At 37.1% G+C, this 26,882-nt stretch overlaps 1 protein-coding gene across 1 annotated transcript in view; it reads right to left on the bottom strand.

Annotated features, from left to right (window-relative positions):
* LOC131238960 (linoleate 9S-lipoxygenase A-like) overlaps positions 1-23,185 on the bottom strand; it is a 43,276-nt gene extending 20,091 nt beyond the window's left edge. The window contains exons 1-2 of the mRNA XM_058236535.1: positions 23,008-23,185; positions 19,661-19,938 (exon numbers count right to left, since the gene is read on the bottom strand). Coding sequence (XP_058092518.1) covers positions 19,661-19,938; positions 23,008-23,185 — 456 coding nt within the window. The remainder of the gene's footprint in view (positions 1-19,660; positions 19,939-23,007) is intronic.
* Positions 23,186-26,882: the final 3,697 nt, after the last annotated feature.

Genomic DNA, 26,882 nt, shown 5'->3' with positions numbered 1-26,882 from the left:
CAAGGGTTGTGATCCTGATTGTATAGGTATGGCTCTCTTTACAAGGCTACCACGTGATCATTAAAAGTGGATGTGGTTGGATATATTCATCAGAGTCCATTGATTCTTGCATGAGCCAATACGGGCTCCACTAATTTACTTAGGGATGTGTTTACGGTGAGATCTAATAGATCAAGGACTAATCAACTGGTTCTTCTTTTAGTGTACTTTATGAAGTTTTAGGCATGTGTTTATGGTGAGATCTAATAGATTAAGGACTAATCAAGTGGTTCTTCTTTTGTACTTAATACTTGAAAGGTTTTAATATAGTTTATGAAGTTTTCAACTATTGAAGTTTTATTTTAATTGATAAAATTATTTTCATCACACATGATGATAACTAATAGCTTAGATCTAATGGTCTATTATTTGATCAGTATGGAATATGGGTCTTTAGTGGTTGCCCATGATAGTGGAAGGATTGGGTCTTATTACAGATCTCATTCATATGTAGGGCTTGTGGGAGTATAGGGTGGTAAAGCACCATAACTAATATAACCTAAAACTTTAATCACTCCCTATATGTTAAATGCTATTGTAACACCCCGAACTTTTCAATACCCGAGTATTGAAAGTCCTCGAGTGTTACTAAGAAATTCAACTTAATATGTATATGTATGCAATACCAATCTAACTATCCCAACCTTACATCTATCCTTTGACACGAATTTGACTGTTGGGAATGATCTTCATCCATAGATTAAGCCATCTAACCATTAATTTTGAAATATGATCATCATATACCCAAGTAACATAGTATAGATTTCCAAACCGCCAAAGAAGGCAAGTGAATGTCAAGACCACTTTAAAAACAAATTACAAATCACTTAAACATACTAACAGCTGAATCCAGAATAAATGTGACCCTCAGAGTAATAGAAATCCATAATTAAAACCCAAAATTCTAAAAGTAAGGCCCACCTAAACCTTGGATCTACTCTGTCTTTAGTCGGGTGTCCTAATTGGACCCCCGGGACATGATGATTGACATGGATCTCAAGCGGACATCATAGTGGACCCCACCTTAAGTGGTGTGCGCACCCAGCACAACCACTCCCATAGAGCACTATATTCAAGTTTCGGTTAACATGGCGCTGACCCGAACTATAAAAGAAACCTCCTTCCTTTCAAACTTCCCGCCTGCACTTGGGAGAGGCATGGTAAGAAGCTGAGAGAAAGGAAATCAAGAACAAGGGAAAGATTTTAGTAGGTAACAGAGAGAGAGAGAGAGAGAGAGAGAGAGAGAGAGAGAGAGAGAGTTCAGCAAGAAGAAAGGAAAAGAGAGAGAGACATGAGTGGGAGAGAGAAGGAAAACATGGAAGATTGAAGGTAGTACACGCTCCAGGTTGGCTCTTAAGTTTCTCCTCTTTCTATCCTCCTTGTTCCTTTAAAGTTTTCTTATCTATCCCTCAACAATGGGATTCCATTTGCATTGAAAATAATTCAAGTCAATGATGGGAAAGGCCTAATCATGTTAAGTTGAAAACTTATCAATTAAGGCAATAGGTAAGCCCATTGAAGGGATGGTTTAGGTCGAGTTTCTTTTACTAACTTTAATCTAACATCTAGCTTAATCAATTCAAACTAGGAAGAATTAGAGTAAAGCCTGATCGTTATGCCTCTGATCGTTTAATTTAGTAAGATACGACTCTGCCACCTAAGGTGAGGATTTTATTCCTTTAAGCTTACCGTAATTTAAGTTGATATGCTTTATCTTGCCTTTTACTTATTATGTTTTCATGTTATTAAGACTTTCTCTCTGCAATTGTTTAATTTACCATCAACACTTATTTACTCTTTTGGGAATTATGATTTGATGTCAATTAAAAGTGATATCTATGAATTTATATGGAGCGATGGATGCAGGCCTTGCTCTTGCCTTTATCAATTTGTTGAGTTAGCCCTTACTACTCTTCTCTTTATTATGTTAACCATTGCCACTCTCCTTGTTATTGAGTTGGCCATTGTCACTCTTCTATTTGTTGAGTTATCCATTGCTACTCTCCTTTTATTGATTTGATCATTGTCACTCTCCTCTTTGTAAGTTAACCATTGCTACTCTCCTCCTTATGTTACTAGCCTTGTGCTATTTACCTTTAAGGCTTGGGCATGTGTCTTGATATTCCAGAACTTCTATGATTTTGTTTATATTCTCTTTGATGCAAGTGATGTGTTGAAGGTATCACAACTAGTGATTCAATTATTATATTATGGACGTAATGCATTCTGGGTAGAGACCCTTTTGGTCGATGCGTAATTCCATGGGTTTTAGGTAGTGGTGCATAAATCAATGTAAGTAATTCATAATGCGTGTTACTTCACTTCCGGGATTGGACATTATAAATAGTCGCTCTATGAACAAATTGTGTCACGTAATTCATCTAACTCATGTGTTGTATCATCTCGAGGTGTTCACATAAATTTATGGTAGCGTTGGCCATGCTGAAGAATATCCGTAGTTATGGGATGTGGGTCGAGTTGGATTTTTCATCAATTATATTCCACATTGTGATGATCACTACGTATGATGTACCACACACACTTTGCTAGGCATGCATCTCTTGTAGGTTGTTTGCGCATGCTGATACCCCTCGTAGTAATGGAGAACGGGGTGTATCAAAACCCTTATGTCACTCCTATGAATCTATTAAATTATTGTTAATCTTAAAGGATATCCATCACTATGAGTAGGGCATTGACCCTCTCTAACCGTACAGATTATGTAGGTGATGCACAGATTGAAAACCTAGAGGACTATCTTCCTATGGAAGACTATACTGAAAGGACACGAAGATAGTCTTATGATTTAGTTTTACACTTCCGCTGCGAACTTGATAAATTTAATAAGCTTTCATTGCAAAGGCATTTGATTATTTACTGAATTCTGTTACTCGAATAAAATATTCAATATAGTTAATTTTATTCTTGTAAAGGTTACCTTCATGAATGTCTTTGGATGTGATCTAAATGAAAAAAAAAACATGGTATGATTTTAAAGCATCCAATTCATTCAATTATTAATACCTATTTTTCTCAAGCACGAGTATAAACTATGGCCGTGAAATTCCAGGATGTTACAGCTATAGCAGACAGGATCCATCATAGAGAGAGCCTAAAAGCCTCCTAAGCCATAGCTAGAGAGTGGAGAGATCGGATGTGAGAGAGAGATCCTTCTCTTATTCTTCCTTCCTCTCACCATCCACATGTGTGTGGTGTCCACTTGGCGTGGATGTGTGCACATCCCTCTATATTACCCAGAGTTAGAGTTGGGACTCTCACTCTCCTTGCATTCGGGATAGATCAAGGAGAGACTTGAGTTGGAGGATTTATATCTACAATCTTTAGAAAATTCTACATTGCTTTTCCAAAATAATATTTTGATTTTTATTTTTCCATGTCATTAATAGTGTCCATTTTATTTTTTGATCATATAAATGATTGTATTCTAGACAAGGGACAATCACCTAAAATTTGAGCTCAAATAAAGGTACAGATTAGAAGATCTGATAAGTTTAAATTGATGTTTCGTCAGTGGTCAACATTGAATGAATTAGTTATCAAGATTAATTAGAAAATATGAGGGGTTGATTCACATAAAAGTAATATGACTTGTATTTTATGTGATGCTTTATTGATTCATCGGTTTGTATATGATGGATGGGGTGGAATTGAATAATTTTAATGAAAATTGCATGTTTTAAGGGTTATTATTCAATAGTCAAGATTGGGTTGTTGTTTATTTGTAATTCCGTGTAATTTTTATTTTCAAGTAAATTATCAATTGTATAATATCTTAAATGGCCTAGATTAGCTTGGATGATGATGTATTTAGTCAATCTAGTGGATTCATCCCGCATTGTTGATGATGATCTGAGGGCACTTGATGGAAGAGTGATAATTGATAAATTATAACCGGGGTTTTTCACATAGTGGAAACCTAATGGACAAATTGGATAATGCAAGAGGAGCCCAAAAGTAGGGCCCACCTCAGACCAACCATGGATGGTATGACTACAATGATAAGTGGGTTGAGGTGACATCATTCTCTCTCCCACTCTCCTCTTTCTGAATTTCTCTTATTTATTCTCTCTTTATAGTCTTCAAAATTGGTAATTTCCAATTCCATGAAATCCTTGGTAAAAAATTTTCTTAAAAAAAATATGAATTTAAGAAATTACCAAATCTAGAGAGATTATGCCTTATATGTCCACCTTTAGTCGTGACATTAATAATGCTTTAATTAATGTAATTATTTAAAAATTGAAAAAGTACAAGTGATTGACTATTCACGTGTGTGGATGTATGAGGCCCACCCATTAATAGCTATGGATGGAGCCCAACGTCTAGCAACCACTGGATTGCATGGGGCCCACACATTTATAAAATTAATGCATTATAGGTTAGGGCCCACTTTTGATCAAGATCTAATATTCTTTGTTTAGATTTGATCTGCTACGACTGTGAATTTCCAATTCAATAAAATGTTTTAATTGATTGTGCCTTAATTAGGTTGTATCTCTGTTGAGTGTCAAATATTGCATATTTTTTCCTGTTTATATCTTTGTTTTATGAACATGATAATGCTTAATTGATATATTTTAAACATGTTTACATGGAAAGGCGAGTCTAAGAACTTAGATTGACAAGAATGTTAAAAGCATGAATTTGATGCTCAAGAATCACCAAGGAAAGGAATAGATTTTAGGAAACCAAGATTGAAGATTTCAAGACCTCAAGATTTAAGGAAACTAAGTGAAGATGGAAGGAAGTCAAAAGTGCAAAGTACAGAAATTCAGGAAAACTAAACCTCACTATCGATGACATCGAACACCGTTCGATGGCATTGAAGACAGTTCGATTGCATCGAGAATTACATGAAAATCAAGTTTTCTTGCTGGACTAATTGGGCATATTTCTCGACAACACCAAAGACCCATTTGATTGATCAAAGACATGTTTGATGACATCGAGATTTTTGAAAAATATTGAGAAGATTCACTGGAACATTTTGGACACTTTTTCGATTAATTGAACTCCTTTCGATGAAATCAAATATCTGTTCGATGACATCGAGGGTATGTTCGACGGCATCAAATATTATGCAGTGCGAAAGAGCGTAACTTCTGAATTCGATTCAAACTGAGATTTGATGCCATCGAAAACTGTTCGATGACATCGAATGCATAAATTTATGGCAGTTTCCAAAGTCGGTGGAAGCATAAATATTTGGGTTCTTCAAGGAGTTCTAAACAGGAATTAGGGTTCAAGGAGCAGAGCAAAAGGGTGAAGCAGCCTCTCAAAGAGTTTTTCTTCTTCCTTAGTTTATTTTTAATGTTTTGTTTAAGAGTTTTAGTCTTAATCATGTCTATGATTAACTAAACCTCTTAGTTAGATCTAAGAGGTGAAGCTGGTAGTTTATTTAGATGTTTATCTTACTTTAATTTAAGTTTATGTTGAACGTCATTGCTTTTTAGTTTGATTAAAGGAATATTTTCACTTTTTGAATATCTTCTTACTTATTTTAAGTTATGAGATCTATAAAATTCGCGATTCATCATTGTCTCTTGGGCATGGTGGATGGTTGAATTCCCTTCTGATCATCATAATGGTTCTTCATGTGGGAACTAATTTAATGAAAAGTTGAAAATTGTTTTAACTATTCCATCTTCCAACTAGATAGGATATGACTTCAATTCCGGTTGTATTTATTGAATGAAGTGAGGTAGCATCCTAACAACCGCAAGTGGATCCTTGGTGCTCTAGTTCCTCTTTTGATTGATATATAGTTTATTCAAAATTATTCTCAACTATTCCAGATTTTAGTTTAGTTCTGATTCTAGTTCTAGTTTTAATTATTTTTCAGAATATGTACAATTTTAGTCCATGTGGATTTGACCTCGTTCTCACTGAGTTATTACTACATTGCGACCCTGTACTTAGGGTTGTGAACAATCTCTAAAATTAAGATCTAACATTTTTTTTTACGGATATTATTTTTCTTAAATCATTAGGTTGAAACTTGATACGTAGCCCAATTAGAATGTTTTGAAGACATCTCATTACTCAAATTAACCTCATGGTGGCTCAATCTAGGAGAACTAATTAATAACCAACATCCTTATTTGTCATAATATGGGCATTTCAATCATGATATGGGCATTTCAATCATCAATGGTCCAAAAGTCATGAGAGAATGCCATAGTTCCCTTGAACATGCTAGATGAAGATTGTGTTAACTCGGTCGAGAAGGGCCCATCATATTTGATGATGTGGGGTGCATGATCTGTGAACACCATGGTGTTTTTGATATCATCAATGGGCTACATGATATAAGCATTGCATTACTTATGAGGTGTTGTATGGAAAAGTTATTAAATATGTGTTGATCGTAAGTGTGTGTGGACCCTTAGCTCCATTGGGCAGCTCACACAATCACATGAACTATAGTTCTAAAGTTAGATCTTTTCCCTAGTCATGTGGTTAAAGGCTTGGCCATGCCACATGGTATGATCTAAGGTTGAGATCAAAGTTGCTCCTATGAATGTGAGTTTAGGTTTATAATATGAGATCCTAACTTCATATTATGGTTATAATCTTGGCCACACTACCTAATGTAATTGTGGGATATAGATAGGCTTTGTGTTGGGTATGGGAATACCTTTTCCTTTACAAGTTCATTATAGTGGGTGTATGATCAAGCCCACATTACCTGATGAGGCATATATCATAGGGAACCACTTGTACATTGCACTTCTTAGTGAACACTGTCATTGAGGAGTAGAGAGCATGAATAATTCCAAGGTATGTCTAGTCATGCACATAAATATGTGACATTGTAAACTAGATGGGCAAGAGGTACAATTCTTTCGAATGTATATTAGCTCTCATTTTATTATAGTTTAGTACTTTGTAACTATGGATGAATTGATATCATAAGGCATGATTATGTTACCCTATCTGCTTTGTGTAGCGGGAATTGTCAAGACTGTTTTAGGGGGGCACACTTGATAGACTCCACATGTGTTTCAAGATGGTCAAGGTAGCCAATGAACTGGAGATGATTGGGGCTACCAAAGAAGAAGTCACAGTTAGAAACACTATCTACATGTCACTAACACCTATGTATAATAGGTTCATTGACAACTAAAATGTGAATGAACTTAACCATATTAAAGAAAAGTTACACATGTAGTTGGTACTCTATGAGGCCAATAATATGAGACGTAAGAATGCATGTGCTAGACACTTAATCGAGGGATCCTCTAGTAGCAAGCCCAATCTAAAAAAGTGCAAGAGAGATGACGACCAAGGGAGTAAGGAAAGCAATACTAAAGGAGAAAGTTGTTGGAGTTGGTGCCTTGAAAAATCAATATGCACCCTGATCCACCATCCACGTGGATATGATAGAGTCGATCTCAATCGTTGATCCAATGACCATTGGTCCTCCTTGCACATATGTTATGCCTTAGATAAATCTTGTGTTACATTAATATTATATTTTGTGGGTTGTGTGAAGAGTACATGGTACTTTTTTTTAATCCTTGAGAACTTAAGATTGGACACAATGGTCATTGACCAGGGAGACTTATACATGGATTTTAGTACCTGATGATCCATGACTAATATAAATGCTTATGACATATATGTTGACATTGATCTTTAAGATGTATGGTCATCCTATGTGAGATGACTAACTTTGGTCAGGATGGAAGGTCTCTACCATCAGGAATCAACTTAATGTGGATCGTATCTTTAGCCCTCACCCTACACAAGAGTGTGCATGCCATGGATGTGGAATGTATGTTATGGACCTTTCAGTACTTACATTGGAATGATTGACTTTAATTCACTAGTCTACGAGCTTATTGGCCTAGACTATGATCACTATGATTGTGGACTTAATAGTGCATGAAATGTGATTACATTCTTAGACTTAAGGACATATAAAAATTGTGTTCTTGATTATAAAGTTTTAACTCACTTTACAAGGTCACTAAATTGACCATTAAAAGTGGGCAATGGTGGGTACGTCTATCAAGAGTATTAATTTTTGTATGGGTCAACAATGTGGTCCACTAAGTTTACTATGAAACTTGCTTTATGGCTATATCTATTAAGTCAAGGAATCATAAGTTATTTTAATGCAGGGACCTTCATGTGAAAGGTTTTTATCAATTAACAATAGTTTTTAACTATTAAAATTTTATTTTAACCGTTAAAAATGATTTTATCAAACTTGATGATGACCTAATGGATCAGATCTGGTCCACCCCACTTGATCTACATAAGATAATGACTATTGGTGGATTGCCATGATAGTGGAAGAAATGGATCACAAGTGCATGCATGTCTGAGGTGTTTTAATGAACCTCCCATACAGTAAGGTACAAAAAGGTGTGTAGGGTGGCGGAGTATTATATGGTGTAAATCCTTGAAACCTTGGCCTTCTCCTTATTTAAAGATCCTACTATAAAGATGAGAGGCACTTCAGCCTATTCCAGAGAGAAACCTTGGACATCCACTCCCCTTAAGAATAAAGAGCAAAGACAGGAGAGAGTCATATGTTGAAATCTCTATCAATCCTTCATCTTCACCTTCCCTTCACACATCCACACACGTGGGTCCACTTGGGTGACAAGTGCGTTGATCTTGGCCCCACCCAAAGATTTAGCACTGAGTGCTCTCATTACCTTCGACTATGATAGATCAGAGAGAGACTCTTATGCTTAGGAAAGCATCTTTGATAAATCTACGTCGATGAATTTATTTACACAATCATTTGCATCTAGGTATGATCTAAACTATTTATATGGTTGATTATGTTTAGAAATCTGATACTATTGTTTTTGGGATTGGATCCTTTGAAAAATATGAAAACTAGATATATCCATTGTGTTTAGATCCAAAGGACCCAAGATAGGTAATCACGCTAGTAAACAAGGTAAGAGAAAGGGCAAAGCAAATGAGAAAAAAAAAGGTTATTTACATTATGGGAAGTTTGTCGCTTTTAGAATAAGTGCATGACTTATAAAAAGTAACCTGCTTAGGAGGCCAATACATGTGCGACACTCACTATGTTTATGTAGATGTCATAAAGGATACGATGGAAATTTAAGCATAGAATGAGCGTGCCTAGGCTAGGATCAGAGGAGCATTGCAAGGATAAGAGCTCGATTATAGCCTAAAGTATCTGAGGATTTGATTTAGCCTCAATGACTCAAATAAACACAATTTGATTTTGTTAAACCTTCTTTTATTAACTATTCATTTGAGAAACTGTAGTTAATCATGTGATATGGTTGAATTATGATTCTTCCTTATTATTTTTATTTTTTACTTAGTATTGCCTTATGTTCTGTGATTCATAATTAGATTGCATCATGATAAATTCATTTCGCTCTTAAAAGAGAATTTTATGTTAGGATTGAATTAGTATTATATTCATAAGCATTAAAAGGATACGAAATGTTAGTCACATAATGTCATTATAGGACATCCAAAAAGATCTCACCGATAGATTAATTCTAAGGCTTCATGGGATGCCTGTGATGGAGTTACGAGAAGAATGCTCAATTTTACTATTTGAATGTAATCGTTGTACATCATCCCTATAAAAGGATGGCAATCACCACCCATATGTTAGTGATGGTAATGAGAGTAGTGGCTCAAGTTGTTTCATTCAGTGGTATAAAATGAATTATACATAAGACCTAATTATACAATGATAATTGAATGGCATGTTTATCTCACCATAATTGTGAGTAGTAGGAACAAAGATTTTTTAAAAAAGGAAAGTATTTCTGCATGTTGGATTTGAGGTGTTGCTCATATCACACTAATATGGTAGTGTCACTCAGGGATGAATGCTGAAAAACATGAATAATATGCTCACAATGGATCCTTATAGTACACTTGTGTGCACAAGATATGACCAGAGATATGATGTTTTAATCAGTGGAAGGAAAAAGACATTGTAATATCCCTAGTTTAAAATGGACATTCTTATTAAAACATATTTAGGCATTAATTCACTTATGTTGATGTGAAACTTCTTGTGGTGATATGTCAGATGTCAGGCTTGTTTATGTTACTGTATGGTAACACCATTGGTTTAGCATGAGATATGCTAATTCAGCTTGTAATGATCCAAATGTACAAGATGCATATGCTTACTCTCTCTAATGGGATCATATTATTCTTAAGTGAACTAAAGTTATTAGTTGATCAAAGATGATCACATGACAAATGCATGCTGATAATATGACAATTATGGAACTGATGTACCTAGTTTATGGGAGGTACCATTAGAGTTGTTGGGGGAAAATGGACAAGTCGGATAAGTCGGCTTATGGAATGGACCAACTTTACTGAACTAGCACGGGCCCAGTGAGACCCGAGCCTGATAAGGCCTCTACTTCCCGAACTAGGCCGACCTCCAAGGAGATCGATACAACTGTAAGGACACTCAAAGAACACGGCTACAAGCCCATTCGAATAAGTTGTGTTCCGACCTAACAGGTTGATCACTGACCGACCTTAGAACGGTCGTAGGTCGGATAAAGCTCGACCATAGATCAAACCCAGCTCACCTACTACTCGGTTATAGATCAGTATCGGCCATTGGACGACCGTACATCGGCCAATGTCCAATTACAGGTCGGCAACGTCCCATGACAAGGTCAAAAATCCATTAGCGCTTAGCTAAAAGGAACACAAATCCTATGACCCCTCCATTGGTCGACGATGGTGAATGTTAATCTGTCAAGATGATCGGAGTCGCAAATTCCTGAGCTGACACCCGCCTGTGGGAGCCGACCTAAATCCGATCTATAGATTCAAGGAATATCCTCTAATTACAAAAATCTCTCCCCAAATTTTCGAGGGATAAGATCAAATCCCGATAACATTGAAATCCGGTAATCTCATAAAGATCTCAGATTCAGATGGATTTCTAAGATATCATGACGAATCCTCGTATAATTGGACTCTCTTCCCTATGAATATAGAGGTATCTCCAACCATCAAAGGTACATTAATTCTTACCATAGTATTCGACTAGTGTCTCTTTTCTGGAGATCCTACCCTACAAAAAGACCCCGTTCCTGACTTAGGCATCGGAGAGTCCTCTGTACTAACCAGGGTCTCCTTTGTTTCTCCTTTTGCACCCGTGCAGGTACAAGAGGGTCAACTGCAGAGGGTCTGCCGAAAAACTACATTAGCAAGAGTTAATGTGGACTTTTAGAGTATCAATATAATTCAATTGTTTCTTATTCGGCATGTGAGATTAAGTGATTTGAGTATAAATGATTTTAAGATAAGTGGGAGATTGTTGGAGTTATGTTATAGAAAACTAATGTGAGTCCAATTCACTAGGCATGTGGATGAAACAATAATAATCTCGGCTGTAATTGTGATGCCAAAGTATCCATGGGGGACAGAATGTTGTCTTAATTAATAAATGGTGTCACCTTAAACATACATGAATATGGCTTAAGTGAGAGTGATTTCTATGTTTGTCCTTGTGAACCCAAGATTAGACATAATGGTTCTTGACCATAAGAGAGTTGTGGTCCATGGACTTAGTAACCTGATGTACCTGACCATTAAACATTTATGACAAACATTTGGTCATCACATGATGGAAGGAATGACCATCCTGTATGGGATGATTGATTTGGGTCGAGAAGGATAGTCTCCACCATTGGAGGCTGATTTTGGTGTTGGTATGCCTTTGCCCTCCCCCACGTGGGAGTATATGCCGTAGATAAAGGATCTTATTAGACCTTTTGGCACCTACATTAATAGATCGATGTCAAGTTATTAGTCTATGAGCCCATTAGCATGGACTTTTATCAAACTTGATAATTAATAAGAAGTTGATTAATATTTAAACCTGAGGACATTTAAGTGTCATGATCTTGAGTGTATAGATTTGGCCCTTTTTATAAGGCTATCTTGTGGTCATTAAAAGTGGGTCATGCTTCAAAATTCATTGATTCTTGCAATGGCTAATAAAGGATCCGTTGGTTTACCTAAGGATATGGTTATGGCGAGATATAATAAACTAGGGACTTACCAAATGCCTTTTTTTTGGTACACCCTTCATTTTAAAGATTTTAATGCACTTTACAAAGTTTTCAACTATCGAAGTTTTATTTTAACCATTTTCATCGCACTTGATGATCATATGATAGTCCATTATTTGATGAGCATACAATATAGGTCTTTATTAATGGTCATGACAATATAGAAGAATTAGATCATAAGCGCATACATAGATAAGATGATTACAGGTCCCATTCATATATAGGGTAGTGAAAACTTGTACGGTAGCGGAGTATCATAACCGGTGCACCCTCAAAACGTTAAATCCCTTCCTATATATTAAGTCTTGTAGCAGAGGAGAGAAAAAAAGAGAGGGAGCATAAATGCACCCTAAAGAGTAAAAAGAGTACGTGAGAGAGAGAGAGAGAGAGATAGAGAGATAGATCCTTCTCCCTTTTCTCTTGGTCTTCTTCCTTCCTCTCTTCATCCATACGTGCATGTAGGGTTCGCCTGGTGTAGACGTGTGCACGTCTTTTTGCCCTACACAAAGATATATGTGGGGCTTGTTGGAAAATTTGTTGAATTAAATAGACTATTAAAATCGAGAACCAAAAAAGGAAAATAAAATTTTGAGAAAGAAGAACTTATTGAATTAAGTCGAGGCATGACTGAGTCACTCGGCTTGAAATCGAATTTGCTCTCCTTGGACAACGTCCCAAGTGCAACAGGTTTCTAGAGCAATCGACCTCCAGGATACAACGACTATGACCCGGTCCCAGCGGTGCACTCACTGTACACGGGCTCGAACCACTTGCAGTTTAATCCGAAAGTGCTAAGTTGACTCAGCAATGAACTCAGTAAAATTCTTAAAATCGCATCAGATAGAGTTTTATAAGAGAGATAATAATTTCGTATATCGAAACTGGAATCGGAAGTCTTTATATAGACTCTGAAGTGGTGCATAAGCACCCTTTATAAAAGGTTAGGTCCGTTGGGTTTAAACCCAATAGGGGCGACCAACCGGAAGGGATGCATCTCTCTGGTTTAAAACGAAAAGGCGCAAGTGCGAGTACACTCTCGCAAATAAAGTCCCGCGAGTACCTATACACACACACCCACGCGAGTACACCCACACCGCACCCGCACCCGCGCCCACGCCCAGCCCAGCTCGTCCCGTTGCGCACGCGCACGCGCTCACCGACACGGACTCGGCTCGGCTCGGCACGGTACGGCTCAGCTCGGCGCCCGCGCGCGTGTGTGGTCAATGGCATAAATTAGAGCTATTAGCATAGCCCCCCCACAGGACTAAATTCACATGCCCCCTGAAAGGGGCTCAAGCCCTAGGCAAAAAGACTATTTTATATACAAGATAGTTTACTTTGTCAAATCCGATATGGGACAAAACCGACAATAAAAAAGTACCGTAACTTTTCAAATATGGAGGGAAATCATCAAAAATTTGAAAATTCAAATTTTTAATATTATTTTAAAACAAAATATAACAATCCCCCACATGTTTTAAAATAAAACTCTTTCGGATTAAAGCGTAATAGTTGTGCAATGGTGCCGGTGTCACCATAGACTTGAACCGACATTAGAGTAAGTAAGACAGGTCTACAAGAATCAGGTGACACCATAGTCTTAAACCTGAATTCTTTTAATGTAGATCGCAAGTACATGCCACTCACACAACTCTTTCTCTACAAGTGATTCTGTGGTTCGGTGCGTTTCGGCCATACACCATTACCTGAATTTCATGAGTGCTTTAGAGAATTCGCCTAGATTCTCATAAGAAGCGGCCTCCACCTCCACACCCATATAGGTGAATTCCATCAAGTGTATGCAGCAACTGTATACACCACCAAATATATGGCTATGGATCCATTAAGAGTTCTAAAAACTCATCCTTCTGCGTTGCTGCTCGCACTGTACACCATAGAAGAGGCTCATATAACTCAGTACAATCGTCTACCTCGTGTCTTGTTATTTACCTATTGAACCTATCTCATGGGATCTCCACTTGTATAGGTTGGGTTACCAACACTGGCAGCTCATATATTAGGCTCAGCACCATTCCCTTCGATGTATCATTGACTAACCTTTTAGATAGTCTTTTGGTCAGAGAATCTGCTAGATTCTTTTCTGACCTCACAAAGTTAATAGATATGACTTCATCACGCAATATATGTTTCACTATGTTGTGTCTAAGTCTATTATGCCTGCTTTTTCCATTATATATTTTACTCTTGGCTTTTGCTATAGCTGCTCGACAGTCACAATGAATAGACACGGCCGATACAGGCTTTGGCCACAATGGTATATCAGCTAAGAGATTTCTAAGCCACTCAGCTTCTGATCCAGCCTTTTCTAAGGCAATAAACTCGGATTCTATAGTCGACCGAGCGATACATGTCTGCTTGGTAGACTTCTAAGAGACCACTCCTCCACCCAAAGTGAAGATATATCCACTTATAGATTTTGTCTCATCTGAATCACTGATCTAGTTAGTATCATTAGATCCTTCTAATACAGCAGGATAACCAGTATAATGTAAACCATAGGACATACTGCCTTTTAGGTATCTCAAAATCCTAGACAAAGCATTCTAATGCTCTTTTCCAAAGTTATGTGTATATCTACTTAGCCTTCCTACTGCAAAAGCTATGTCTGGTTTACTGCAGTTTGTTAGATACATAAGGCTACCAATTCTTCTGGAATATTTCAATTGAGACACACTATTTTCTGTATTCTTCAGGAGAGTCACACTATAATCATAAGGAGTACTGACAGATAAACAATCAAAATGGTTAAACTTTCTCAATATCTTCTCAATGTAATGAGATTGTGATAATATAATAACACCATTTTTCTTGGTTACTTCAATACCCAAGATTACACTAACCTCTCCTAAGTCTTTCATGTCAAACTTAGATGACAAGAATTTCTTAGTTGTATTAACTAATTTAATATTAGTTTTAAAAATAAGCATGTCATCAACATAAAGGCATATAATAACATAATCATTTCTAGAAATTTTACTATATACACATCTATCTACATCATTTATATGATAACCATTTGATTTTAAAACACCATCAAAATTTTCATACCATTGTTTAGGAGCCTGTTTTAAACCATATAGTGATTTAATTAGTTTACATACTTTATTTTCTTTACCTGATATTTTATAACCCTCGGGTTGCTCCATATATATTTCTTCTTCTAAGTCCCCATTTAGGAAAGCCGTCTTAACGTCCATCTGGTGTACCACCAGTTTATATATGGAGGCTATCGCTATTAAGACTCTAATAGTTGTAATCCTAGTTACAGGGGAATATGTATCATAGTAATCTATTCCTTCCTTTTGTTTAAAGCATTTCATTACCAACCTAGCTTTAAACTTATCAATAGTTCCATCTGGTTTTAGTTTCTTTCTGAACACCCATTTATAACCTATTGGTTTATTTCCAGGTAGTAGGTCTACAAGTTCTTAAGTGTTATTAAATATAATGGATTCTAACTCATCATTTATTGCTTCCTTCCAAAAGGTTGCATCTGGAGAGTTAATTGCTTCAGTATACGTTGTAGGATCATCTTCTACTAAGAAGGTGAAAAAAACATCTCATAGGTTAGTTTCTCTTCTAATCCTAGTACTTTTTCTTAGTTGTATTTCTTCTACTACTTTCTCGTAAGCATTTTTACTAGTAGACGCAATATCTGATTCATTGACTTCCTCTATTCCTATAGATTTAAATTTCATAGGGAATACGTTTTTAAAGAACTCTGCATCCCTAGCTTCTATAATTGTATTAGGATCTAGAATATTAGCCTTAGTTTTTAAAACTAGAAACCTATAGGCCGCACTGTTTTGCGCGTAACCTATAAATACACAGTCGGTCGTTTTAGAACCTAATTTTCTTTTCTTAGTTTCAGGTAATCCTACTTTAGCAAGACACTCCCACACTTTAATATATTTGTAACTAGGAACATGATTCTTCCAAAGTTCATATGGTGTTTGTTCAGAAGATTTAGAAGGAATCCTATTTAGAATATAACAAGCAGATAGAATTGTTTCTCCTCACATATTTTCTCCTCACATATTTGAGGGTAAGCCTGAACTGTTTAACATGGCATTCATCATCTCTTTTAGAGTTCTATTCTTACGTTCTGCTATTCCATTATGTTCTGGTGTATAAGGAGCTGTAGTTTCGTGAACTATTCCATTCTTTTCACATAATTCTCTAAATTGAGAAAATTCATATTCACCTCCTCTATCTGTTCTAAGTCTTATAATTTTTATATTTAACTGATTTTCAACTTCAATTTTGTATTTAGAAAAAGCATCTAAAGCTTCATCTTTGTTTCTTAACAAATATACTCTAGTGAATCTAGAGTAGTCATCTACAGAAGTTATATAATATCTTTTTTCACCTTTAGACATGTGATTTCTAAAATCACTTAAGTCACTGTGTATTAGCTCTAATAGAATAGATGATCTTTCTATTTGTTTAAAAGGTTTTCTAATGAATTTTGATTCGACACATATTTCACATTTGTCGAATTCTTCATTAGATATACTAGGTAATAAGCCTAATCTTTTTATTTTCTTCAGAGATGCTATATTCACATGACCTAATCTACTATGCCATAGATAAAAAGGTTCAATGATATAAACAGAACCGAATGTCTTCTTATTATTATCATTGGATACATTTATAATGAATAAACCTTCGCTACAGTACCCCTTACCAACAAAGGTTCTATTTTAGTCATTACAAGCTTATCTGAATCAAATATTAACTTAACACCAGTCTTATTGAGGAGTGAACCAGAAACCAAGTTTCTTCTAATGTCAGGCACATGTAGGACATTATTCAACGTTAAAGTCTTTCCAGAAGTGAGTTTCAGAAGTACTTTCCCTTTCCCTACAACTGGAGACATTCTAGCATTACCCATGAACACCTATTCATCATCTCCTGATTCTTGGTAGGAGGTAAACATGCTACGATCCTTGCATACATGCCTAGTTGCACCAGTATCTAGCACCCACTCCAAGTTGTTTATAAGGAAGACTTCTGACACTATAACTACTACCATGTCAGACTCATTGCCTATTTCTGTAAGATTAACCTATGGCCTATATTTATTTTTCTTAAGCCTGCAGGTTTTGATATGATGCCTATGCTTTCCATAGTTGTAGCAGTTTCCTTTTTTCTTGAATTGATTATTTGCATTCTTCTTTTTGAGCTTGCATTCATTTGCATAATGTCCAGGTTTGCCACAGTTATGACAGTTGTCCTTTTTCTTATTATTTGCCCGACTTGATTCCACAAGATTCGCTTTTGAATCTATCTCATTTTTATTTTCTTTTTGGTCTCTGATTCTATTGGCCTCCTCTATTCATATGTGTACGATAGTGGTTTCTAAAGAAACACTGTTCTTTTTATGCTTCATTCTATTCTTATATTCTTTCCAGGAGGGCGGTAACTTTTCTATTAGCGCTCCTGATAGAAACACTTCATCCAACTTAATTCCTTCTGTCGATAGTTTGTGAACTAGACTTTGAAAATCGTGAATCTGATTTGTGACAGGTATATCGTCTGTTATTTCATAGTGAAGGAAATTAGCAATTGCATGTTTCTTAGCGCCTGCATCTTCTAATATGTATTTCTTTTCCAAAGCAGTTCATATGTCTTTAACAGACACGTAAGAAGCATACACATCATATAGTTCGTTGGATAAAGAGTTTAGAATATAGTTTTTACAATTATTTTCATCTGTTACTTCAGTTTGATTTGCTAGATCTATAGTAAATGATTCAGATAAAATGTATAAAACTTTCAGGGTGGTCAGAGCGAATATCAATTTTTGTTTCCACCATTTAAATGATTCTTCATCCATACGTGCATGTAGGGTTCGCCTGGTGTAGACGTGTGCACGTCTTTTTGCCCTACACAAAGATATATGTGGGGCTTGTTGAAAATTTTGTTGAATTAAATAGACTATTAAAATCGAGAACCAAAAAAGGAAAATAAAATTTTGAGAAAGAAGAACTTATTGAATTGAGTCGAGGCATGACTGAGTCACTCGGCTTGAAATCAAATTTGCTTCCCTTGGACAGCGTCCCAAGTGCAACAGATTTCCAGAACAATCGACCTCCAAGATACAACGACTATGACCCGGTCCTAGCGGTGCACTCACTGTACACGGGCTCGAACCACTTGCAGTTTAATTCGAAAGTGCTGAGTTGACTCAGCAATGAACTCAGTAAAATTCTTAAAATCGTATTAGAGAGAGTTTTATAAGAGAGATAGTAATTTCATATATCGAAACTGGAATCGGAAGTCTTTATATAGACTCCGAAGTGGTGTATAAGCACCCGTTACAAAAGGTTAGGTCCGTTGGGTTTAAACCCAACAGGGGCGACCAATCGGAAGGGATGCATCTCTCTGGTTTAAAACGAAAAGGCGCAAGTGCGAGTACACTCTCGCAAATAAAGTCCTGCGAGTACGTATACACACACACCCACGCGAGTACACCCACACCGCACCCGCACCCGCGTCCACGCCCAGCCCAGCCCGTCCCGTCACGCAAGCGCACACGGACACGGACTCGGCTCGGCTCGGCTCGGCACGCGCGCTCGTGTGTGGTTAATGACATAGATTAAAGCTAATGGCATAGCCCCCCCACAGGACTAAATTCACATGCTCCCTGAAAGGGGCTCAAGCCCTAGGCAAAAAGACTATCTTATATACAAGATAGTTTACTTTGTCAAATCTAATGTGGGACAAAACCCACAACAAAAAAGTACCATAACTTTTCAAATATGGAGGAAAATCATCAAAAATTTGAAAATTCAAATTTTTAATATTATTTTAAAACAAAATATAACAGGGCTCACACTCTCCTTTCATTTGGAATAGATCAGGAGGAAACTTTCTACATTGGACAATCTTCATCAACAACATATGGAAAATTCAACATCGCATTCACATTGCGTTTAGATACAATTTAAACCGTTTATTTCAGGTTTAGATGTTCTAGAAATTTGTAATTATTGATGACAGAAAATCTTAGGGTTAATTTAAAAGATGGATTTTAAAAAACATTTAAATTCTGTTGCATTTCTGTTAAAAATCTAACAAGGCAGGCACCACTCCCATGCAAAGGTCACAATGATCAGATGATGCTAATCCCCAGTCTGTGGCTCACAACTGGATAGTTAAAATGGAAAATAAAAATAAATATGAAATGAACTTTTAATAGTTTATTTTGCAAACCACAGATCCAATGGCTAGGTTCATCCCATTCATGCCACTGTGAATATAACTTGCATCCCAAAATTGACAAGAACAATTTTCAGTTATATTGAAATGAAATATCCATCCTAACAAGTTTAAATTTGTTAAGCCCATTTTTGGGTGCACCAAATTTGATCAAGTATCATGAAAATTTTCACCGGATTAGACTGATTAATTATGAAATACTATGAAATTTCGTGATGTTTGGTGCAACCAAACACACCCTTATAAAAATAAAAAAATTTAAAAAAAAAAAAAAAAACAAAAATACATACCTTATTCGAGAAAAATACTCTGCCTATTTTGGTCTTGTGGATAGGATATACCCAAGAGTTGCAATCGAAATGGATATCCCGACTGTTGGGAATATCGAGCATCACAGAAATAAGAAAGAATTCGTGCTTGTGCTGATTTGTAATGAGGAGAGCGCCAGGAATTCCGAATTGTGGCTCGACGTGAAATGTGATTCTATATGTTATTGTGCTTGTATCATGTTCGTTGCTCTTGTCTTTTCTCAGGCGTCCTCTCTTGCTCAACTTCCCTGTTTCAGTGTCTGAAGAAGAATAAGAGAAGAAAACCATTACAAGAATCAATGGCTTTGGTAACATTCCTTGGAAAACGTTTGTGACGGCAACCCCACTAAAGAAGCGGGGAATGATAACATGCATTCCAAAAAAAGGGGTGGGCCCCACACATCTCTAACGTATGGTAGGGGGCCCAGTCTTGATGTTCACAAGGAACCCGAACGGTGCATCTGGTGATCCTCCTCATGGGCATCGTGGACACAGGGAAGGACGTTTGGAGGTAGAGCACTGTTTTCCTGAGGGGGATAACTACTCCAAATCCATGGAGCTTCTCTGAACTCCTCACAGAGAGACTTCGAATCCATAAGGAAAATAAGAAATAATTCTAAAAAATTCAGAATAAATTGCTTGATCATTAAAAAAAAAAAAAAAGGCTTACAACTTCTTAAATAGTTATATGAACCTTAGGAAGAAGTTTTGGAATCATACTACAACTAAAACTCCCATAAATTGTGACTTACTACAAATAGTAAACTTACTATTTATAGACGTTCATGATTTCCACTGGACCTCATGGTTTTCAGATAAAAATAATATCCTAATTGGCTCAAAAGATGTTATTCTCCTAATTATTCTAAGCACCTTTCATGTTGGACGCTAAAGCTCAACAGACGAAGAGTTATAATCAAACTAAAACTTACTATAACTAGTAAAAACGAAAATAAAATGGAAATTCGACTGTCGATCTAATGGAATCTCTCAGATTTGGCATGCATAATCCAACATAGCGAGTTGGGAGGCTAAAATAGCTCGTTCTACCTCAAAATTATAAATGGCACGTTGGATAACCCATTCGGGTTTGCGAGATACGCCCATTTTAAGGTTACGATGGTCTAGATCATTTCCGCATCGGGCCTTTTCTATTCCATCTTGGCCATGAAATTGTACGTGACCCATTCCATCTTGCCAATGAAATTGTACGTGACCCGCTCTACATCTACCGTACATCCCAAATATATATATATATATCCCTATCAAAAGTTCAGGAGGGACATATATATACCAATGTACAATGACACATAAAACCTGTACATTCACTTGTTGTGTCCCACCTAAATTTTTGAATGGCTTGGATTTCGATGTGTACCTTCATCCTGGTGCGGTACACGTGGTGAATGGGTTAGATGATGTTTATACAACACGGTGACCCTTCATTCCATCTGAAAGTGTCCAAAGTGGGCATTCCCTCCCAAATGTCCCCCGTTGTCTCTTTTGGTGTGGGCCAGCTGAGCTATGGGTATTTAGGCCTAACATTTGGGTGCTCCTTTAATGGATTGGATCTCAATCACAAATCAAGGTTGGCCCCACACAGTTCGAATCGTTCTCAGAGCACTACAAGTTGCATAGGGTCATTTGGAAAATCTAATCCATTGATCTCATTGTGTCCAACAATGATTTCATGGGCTACCATCCAAACACCTCACTGATCGGACAATCTTAACCATCTGATCATTTGCATTTACAATATTAACAGTCAGGATTGTTCAGAGGTCAAATCAACCATTTGAGCCATGTAACTGTCAGGACCCATCATGGATTGTTTATGATTGTAAAGGATCGTTTTTGTTTCAAAATCTCAACCATCCCACCCATGACTTTGTAAAAGAACGGCTACAAAATATATTAGATCAATTGATTAGTGTAATTTTTGTATGGATTGGATCATCTGATCAGTGTAATTTTTGTATGGCAACCCATGAAATGTGCTTTGGACTTAACACACATATTAGATCAATTGATTAAACTGTCCAAATGACCCAATGCAACTAGGGGCACTGTAACCGCTAATTCATACACGACCGTTGTAACGTGTCTGGTGACTCATTTTAAAATTTTAAAAAATAAAAATGTGATTAAACTAGGCTTTAACAGATTATGAGATACCGTACTCGGATTTTCATTTAACAATCGTACGATCGTTTCTTACGTGGCAGCTGATGTAGAGCGGGTGCGGACAATATCATGGCCAAGATGGACCAGAGAAGGCCCGATAAGAGGTGGAAGTGATCCGGACTGTTAAAACCTTAAAACGGGTATATCTCGCAACCAACCCAACTATGCCGGGTTGCCACACCAAATTTGCGAGATTCCATCATATCGACAGTCAAAAATTCATTTTATTTTCATTTTTACTAATTTTAGTAAGTTCTAATTTGATGATGACTCTTCATCCTTTGAACTTTAGGAGTTGTATCCAACACGAAAAGTGCTTAGAAAAATTAGGAGAACAAAGTGGTTAGGCCAAATATGACACTGTTTTTGGCTGAAAACCAAGAGGTCGAGTGAAATCATGATAGTCTATAAATAGTAAGTTTACAATTTATAGTAAGTCATGATTTTAGGGAGTTTTAGTTATAGTTTGACTCTGAAACTTCTTCCTAGAATTCATATGACTATTTAAGGGGTTGTAATCTCGTTTTTTTTAATCATCAATCAATTTATTTCGAATTTTTAGAAAATTCTCTATTTTCTTATTTTTCTCGTAAGTGGATTCGTGGTATCTCTCTGAAGAAAATCCAAAGAAGCTCTGTAGATTCGGAGTAGTTATCCCCTTGAGGAAGACGATGGTCAATCTCAATGCGCCCATCCCTGCGTCAGCGGCCCACCACAAATTACGGATGTGGGCCATTACCCCTTCATCAGATTTCAAAGAAGGTTGTGGGCAGGCCCGGATTAGGCCTGTGTCCCTATACAACTATTTGGCCCACATAGTTCGTCCAGGCCCAATAGAGAAAAGCCCATTAATGTCCTAGAAAGTAAATTTTTTTTCACTTTCTCAGTAGACTCAAATCTATTTATAAAGCTAAAGTGAAAATCCAACGGATCATCTGATCCGTCAGATTATGAATTTGTGATTTTGGTGACAGCTTTTTGGCTTTTCTGCAAGATCATACCTTATGAATGATAAATATGGGGATGTAAATCACTAGCCCCTGAATAGTTTGAACGGCTGGGATCATCATGGACCAGAGATTACTGGGCCCCATGTTAGCATAACATCTAAGAATACAAGAAATAGTGAGTTAAGAACCACTTACTGGTATCAACTTGAGTACTGTATATTTGAACTGAAGCTGATTTTCCTGGGCCTGATCGGCCCAGACTCCGACGAACAACGACCTTCCCCTTGATAACATGAAATTGATGGGCTGTTTTCAGGCATGCAGGAAAGCAAGTAGGCCAACTTTGTTGCATGTTTGGGCTTTCAAATTCCATTTCCAAGATTCCCAATCTCAATTCCTTGGATAAAATCTCTTCAACTATGTTATATGATTTTATGTAGTAGATGGGTATAAGGAATGCTTGCAAATGAAGTAAAAAATAAGAACATTTTATTATATAAAAACCAAAAGAGAAAAGAAAAGAAATGTGCTAGTCTTTTGCTTCACTCGCGCATCTGATTCCATGTCTTTCTTGTTGGTAAACCATCACCAAATTCCCACTCTTGGGGTTAAATTTACTGGGTTGACTCAGTGACTCGGTGAGTTTTGATGTTCTTAGACTCGCTCATTTGGCTGAAAGGCTAGACTCTTATGTTAGTTTTGCAAATATATAAAAGTTAATGGTACTGACTCATCCTCCTTGCATGTGGCACTGTTGAATAGATATCCACACCATCTAAATTGTAGGTCTCATTGTAGATGGAGCCATCAAGCAATCTAAATGTACAATTAATGGTTAATAAATGGATGGTTAAAAGTAAAATAGAGAGTAGTTTAAATTTGAAGAAAATATAATCAGTTGGTTAGTGTTATCTCAATGCAAATTTTCGGTTATGCTCCATCCGAAGTTGGTGAGTAGCATCTAGATGTTGATTTTTTTGCATATTCCAGTATTGGAGCAATCATAATCCCATTTTCATTAATAAACTATGATAAGACATCATATTCGATCTCTGGGGATAACAATAGGCCTAAATCTAATGGTAATGATTCAATTTTTGCCACATGATGTTGCCTCTTTATGAATCCCATTACTTTGCTTAGTTGTTTGGTAATTTTATGGTATTTTGGTAATTATATACCATCTTAGTTTGTATGGATGATTAAAAGTTAGGTTATAAAATTATAAGCTTTTTTTTTTCTTTTCTTTTTACACCCACGCATACTTGTGGATGCTGGGATCCGTGTGACTTCGGGTTGGAACGATGTGCTTATGTGTGCCATTTGAAAAGTGTGTGTGATTTAATTGAAATGTAGGGGTATTATATTTTATTAGAGCCGCCACTAGCCAGTTATTCCAATTTCATAGTTAGCTAGACCCTATAGAAATATTAGGAGAAAGAATTTGAAGATTTTATATCCTAAAATGACACCTTGACATACAATTAAAAAATTCAAGTAAGAGACCACAGTTACAAAGAGATAAGGCGTTAGACACCCTCTATGCCCGTACAAACGTACAATCCCTATTTCACAGGATTAAACAAACAATTAGGGATTAGAGTTAGCTCTTGTTTACTAAAGAGGCGCAAATGAGTGGAATACAGTGTTAATGCACCATCGTTGCCAAGTAGTAGACCGAGTTATATAAATCTACCCTGACTCACTCACTTGTTGAAACAAAAATATGTCCAGTCAAATCGATCTTTTGATGGGCAAGATCTAATGACTCGGCAAGGCACAGAGCATACACTCAAATTGACTGAGTAAAAATGCGATGTATGCGATGCTATGTTGATGATGAGCAAGGGAGATCGAGAAGGGAATAGTTGTTGCATGATGCTTTATGTGGTTTGGATGAGACTAATCAAGCTGGATGGTAAGATGGAAAGTTGTTTCACAGGGCCGGATTGAGTGGTTTTTATTGGGGTTTTGTTTACTTAGGTGGCTGGAGGATGTGTTGGGTTAGGGTGATTTAGGATAAACTCCTTTCCTTATATTCTCTCCTCCTTTGGTTAAGGGATGGAAGCTCTCTGAGAGAGTTAAGGAGTCTAAAGATTTTTATGAGTGTTTCTAAGTGCTTTGGAATGAAAGAGTAGGGGGCTATTTATAGCCTCCTGGCCCTTTTTTTTGGTAATTGTTGGAGAAGTTGAGGGTAAAAAGGCTTTAATGGGTAGGATTTAAAATCTCCATGTAGCGAGATCTCAACGGTTAGATGAAGTGATAAAATTGTAATTTTAGTTGAAGGAGGGATAAAGAAGTCATTCTACATTTCTGTACGACTGCAACTAGATTCAGGGCAACCCCACATGCTTTGCACCCTCTCCTTCCAAGGTAAGAGAGTTGCCACGTGGTAGACGGCGGTGCCTCTTACCAAGGCAAGAGAGCTGCCACGTGGCAGGCGATGCCCTCGGCGCCACCGTCCATGTGGCTTGCTCCCTGCTTTGGCAGGGAGTCCACTAGCATGTTGTGTAGCCCCTTGGTCCTCCCGAGTTTATTTTTCTTGGGTCTGATTTGACTAGGTTGAGTTGAATGGGTTTGACTGGGCGAGTTGACTGGTTGGGTTGACTGGGTTCGATTGAGTGGATTAATTAGGTTTGACTAGCTTAGTGGCCTAGGTTTGCCTAGCTGGGTTGATTGTGTTTGACTAGTTGGATTGACTAGGTTTGATTGAGTGGGTTGACTGGGTTTGACTAGCTTGTCAGCCTTGGATGGGTTGTCTACAAATGCCCTTCTTTAGTAGAGGTTGCAATCAAACGAATGCCAAAGCGAGTGGACACTCCACCATCCTTAGTCAGACTTAGAGGTGGTTCAGATTCATTATCTTCTTTAGTGTCTATGTCAGTTGATTTTCTAAAAATAGATAACTCGCACATCTCACAAGGGTTTGTGGAAAATATTACGACTTTCCCCATGCTTTTTGTGGCATTATGGGCAACCACTCACAACACTTTCATACCTGATCGATATTGACATTGGAGTGTATCTAGAAAGTAGTGCCCCTGTGCTTTTTTACGGCCTTACGACGATTTGCCTACTGACTAGATCTGGAATGATTGTTGCTTCCCTAATCACATTAGGAGTACTTGCTTCGCTTGATTATCAAAGTAGTTAATTGCCCTGCATTTTTTTTTTTTGCAGCCTTACAGGAACTCACTACGCTAACTTAGGCTGGATTAAGTTTCACGAATATTCCACAACTAGGTTTGTGCGGGTGACCTTTTTTGTATAATCTCCTTATTTTGACACTGAGGTTATAAATCATCTTTCCACTATTCAAACAGTTTCTTCTGACTGGGACTTCTCTTATCATCCATTCCTACATTAAGCATTTCATACAACTATTCTGACACTAGAGTTTAGATCGATCATACTTTGTAGGCATACAAATCCAATAGTTTTAGGGAAACTGCGAGTTGTTGAATCTTATTTTGATGTTGCATTGGACTCCTAGGGAGTGACACTCCGTGGAGGTTTTAGTAGAAATGATTTTGTAAATAAGTCCAGCTCGCATGGTCACCTCCACTGGGGATGCCTATGGATCTTCCGTGCGAGCTGGTTTTTTATTGATAACAAGCTAAGGGTCTGGTCCATCTTTTTAAAGATGGATGGCTACGATCGAGACCAATTTTTATCCGAAATGTATTTTTGTGGTTTCTAAAGCAGGTTTACACCTGTCATTTTGCAACTTGATTATTGTAATCAAGGCCAGCTCTGCTAAGGATATATGTATTCTTTTTGGATTTCAAACATGTTTGTCTGACCTAGTTGCTTTGCAGTTTGATGGTTATGTCAAACTTACCCGAGATGATCTTGATCCATCGTCTCATGGTTAACAATTGCGATGGAGATTCGAATCCATTAGGGATGGTCTAGGTCTATCATTTCATGTTTATCAGTCATGATTAGGTTTTGGTTTTATTTGAGTGAGTTTAACCGATAGCCATGATTAAGGTTTTGATCTGCTGGAGAAGTTGATCGGTTCCATCATCTTAAGTTGCGGCTAGGCTTACTGGGGATTTCTCATTATT

This window comes from Magnolia sinica, chromosome 3 (assembly GCF_029962835.1).
Source record: "Magnolia sinica isolate HGM2019 chromosome 3, MsV1, whole genome shotgun sequence".
In the NCBI taxonomy this organism is placed as follows: domain Eukaryota; kingdom Viridiplantae; phylum Streptophyta; class Magnoliopsida; order Magnoliales; family Magnoliaceae; genus Magnolia; species Magnolia sinica.
The sequence above is the reverse complement of the archived record's forward strand: the minus strand, read 5'-3'. Positions and strand labels throughout refer to the sequence as shown.